This window comes from Condylura cristata, unplaced genomic scaffold, assembly GCF_000260355.1.
Source record: "Condylura cristata isolate star-nosed mole 26May11 unplaced genomic scaffold, ConCri1.0 scaffold00021, whole genome shotgun sequence".
Classification (NCBI taxonomy): domain Eukaryota; kingdom Metazoa; phylum Chordata; class Mammalia; order Eulipotyphla; family Talpidae; genus Condylura; species Condylura cristata.
Window position 1 is genome coordinate 11,898,287 of NW_004567122.1, and position 2,187 is coordinate 11,900,473.

The 2,187-nt window shown below is 49.7% G+C and overlaps 1 protein-coding gene across 1 annotated transcript; it reads right to left on the reverse strand.

Annotated features, from left to right (window-relative positions):
• Positions 1-952: 952 nt before the first annotated feature.
• Positions 953-1,663, reverse strand: TICAM2 (toll-like receptor adaptor molecule 2). The gene has a single exon (XM_004686494.1). It carries the CDS (start codon positions 1,661-1,663, stop codon positions 953-955), a length of 711 nt encoding a protein of 236 aa, XP_004686551.1.
• Between the last annotated feature and the right edge of the window lie 524 nt (positions 1,664-2,187).

Here is a 2,187-nt window from a genome sequence, read left to right on the forward strand (position 1 = left end):
GGGTCAGCAGCTAGCCCACAGCGGCACTTGTCCTCGGTGGCAGAGACTGGACTAAAACCAGCTCCTCGTGGCCCCATGAGTGCCTTCCTCAGGACCACGTGACGTCAGCCACCCTCCACCCCGGCTCCCACCTGCACTTGGTGGTCCCCCCATCGTGGATGGGGCAGAAAGACAATCAGAAAAGGATCGGGCCACTCTGACACTGAGCAGAGGTGACAACACGCAGGTCCTACTCTGTTCTAAGTTGAAAAAGTCAAACAAAGGTTGCGATGAGAGGCTGTGGATCCCCTGGGAGAACGTCAGGCGGGGGCAGCACTCACGCACCTTCAGCAGCTCTGCAGACAGTCCTGGCTGCAGATGACTCACAGGGAAACAGCTTCCGCTGCAACACTAGCCTGGGTCCCTGCTCATGGCTTGCCTCTGGGCTGCAACAGGAGGAATTGCCTCCAAATCCACAGGCCCCACCTTTCCCACACCCCTACTGCTGACTCCATCTCACTCCTTGGCATATGCGAAACATTCCACTCTGGGAGCCCATGTTTCTGGGTGATAATACTGGGGGTGCTTTATGGCAACATTCATGGGCGATACCTCAAGAGGGAGGGAGGGGAGCTCTTTGGGGTCATTTTCTTCTGCATGTCCTTTAACAATAAAATGCAGAAAGTGAAAATAAAAGTAACCTATTTGTAAAGTATCAATCGAACAAGTTTTTGCTCAAGATGAGACAAGGAATATGAACTGAGGAATATGTCCTATTTGTGAAACATTAAAACGGGGAAAATTTGAAACTGCCCATCTTAAGTTTCCGAAACATCACCAAGCATCACCGTTGGAGAATCTGTCCTGCAGAAATGTATCTTTCCTGTGCTCCTTGGGATTCTGCAGGAGTGAAGCTCTCTTTCATTTAAATGTTTCCTAGAAGTGGCTTTCTCAAGCGACAGCCTTTGCCCTCTCAGGCAGTGGCGTGCTGGTGCTGCTGCACCTGACTTCTGGTCTCTTTCCAGATATTTTGTTGTGTCCTATATACAGACTCCTGAAAAATTCTTTCTACTTGGGTATGAAAGCCGCGACTCTCTTCTTCCAGGGCATTGATGGTTCTCAGGATGAAGGGGGTCCTTTCTCGGGGCAGAGGGCTGCTGCGGGGCCGCATGGGGATGACGGAGTTGTATTTGTGCTGCCTGTTGACAGAGTTCATCAGGGACGTGTAGAACTGGAACTTACACCAGGTGTCTCGTAAAAAGTTTTCAGTCAGCAATAAAATTGTCCAGGCAGATCCATTCACAGCATCATCTAAATTCTGCAAAAGCTGTCTGCCACATGGCATCTCGGCAAAGATTATCCCAGGCCTGATGCCAAAGTCGTTCTGCAGCAGGTCCTGGACTCGGAGGGCTTCTCTGGTGTCCTCTTCCGCGTGCAGGATCACAAATTTGAAGAACACCTCCTCCCCCTCCTCTCCGGGGGGGTCTTCCACGCCCCCCAATCCCTCCTGGCCTCCTGGTGGCCCTGCTGTTGTGGTGCTGAGCTCAGAGGTGTCACACAAGGAGATTTTTTTAGGGGCCTTGGAATCTGATCCATGACTTCTTTTGCTTGTATCCACACTGTGGCTTTTACCCCAGGAGAGAGCGAGCGAGCAGGGATCGACTTTGGATTTCCCAATGCCCATTATCAACATCCGAGTCAGGAGAGGAAGCTTTATTTATTTGTCAGCATTTCTTTTACTCTAAAAGGAGATACAACAAAGCAGAATATTGTGAACTTAATCAAAATGGAAACTTTTATTCAATCTGAAAAGCTCAAAAAGATGATAGTGCGAAGGTCCTGAGGAGGAGCTGCCAGACACATCCCATGGAAACGAAACCGTCTTGATTGCTGAGCTTCACGAGGGAAACCGCCGGCAGCCTAGGGTAAGCTAAAGGGAAGAGGGAACTTTTGGAAATTTCCATTGGCATTCTGTTAGTGTGCTGCGCCTCAAGGTGAAGATGGATTACTTTGGCACTCTGGGGTGCCATCAAACTCCATCCTTTCCTCTGCTATTAAATTATTGTGTAGACTAGAAGCAGGGAAGTGTACAGAACAGAATTCAGATATTAACCATAAAGGTTACCTTTGTATCAGACAGACAGGAGACAGTACCGGTGAGCAAAAGATGGCCAGCAGCAGCTCCAGTGGGGGTGTGGGGAGGTGGTT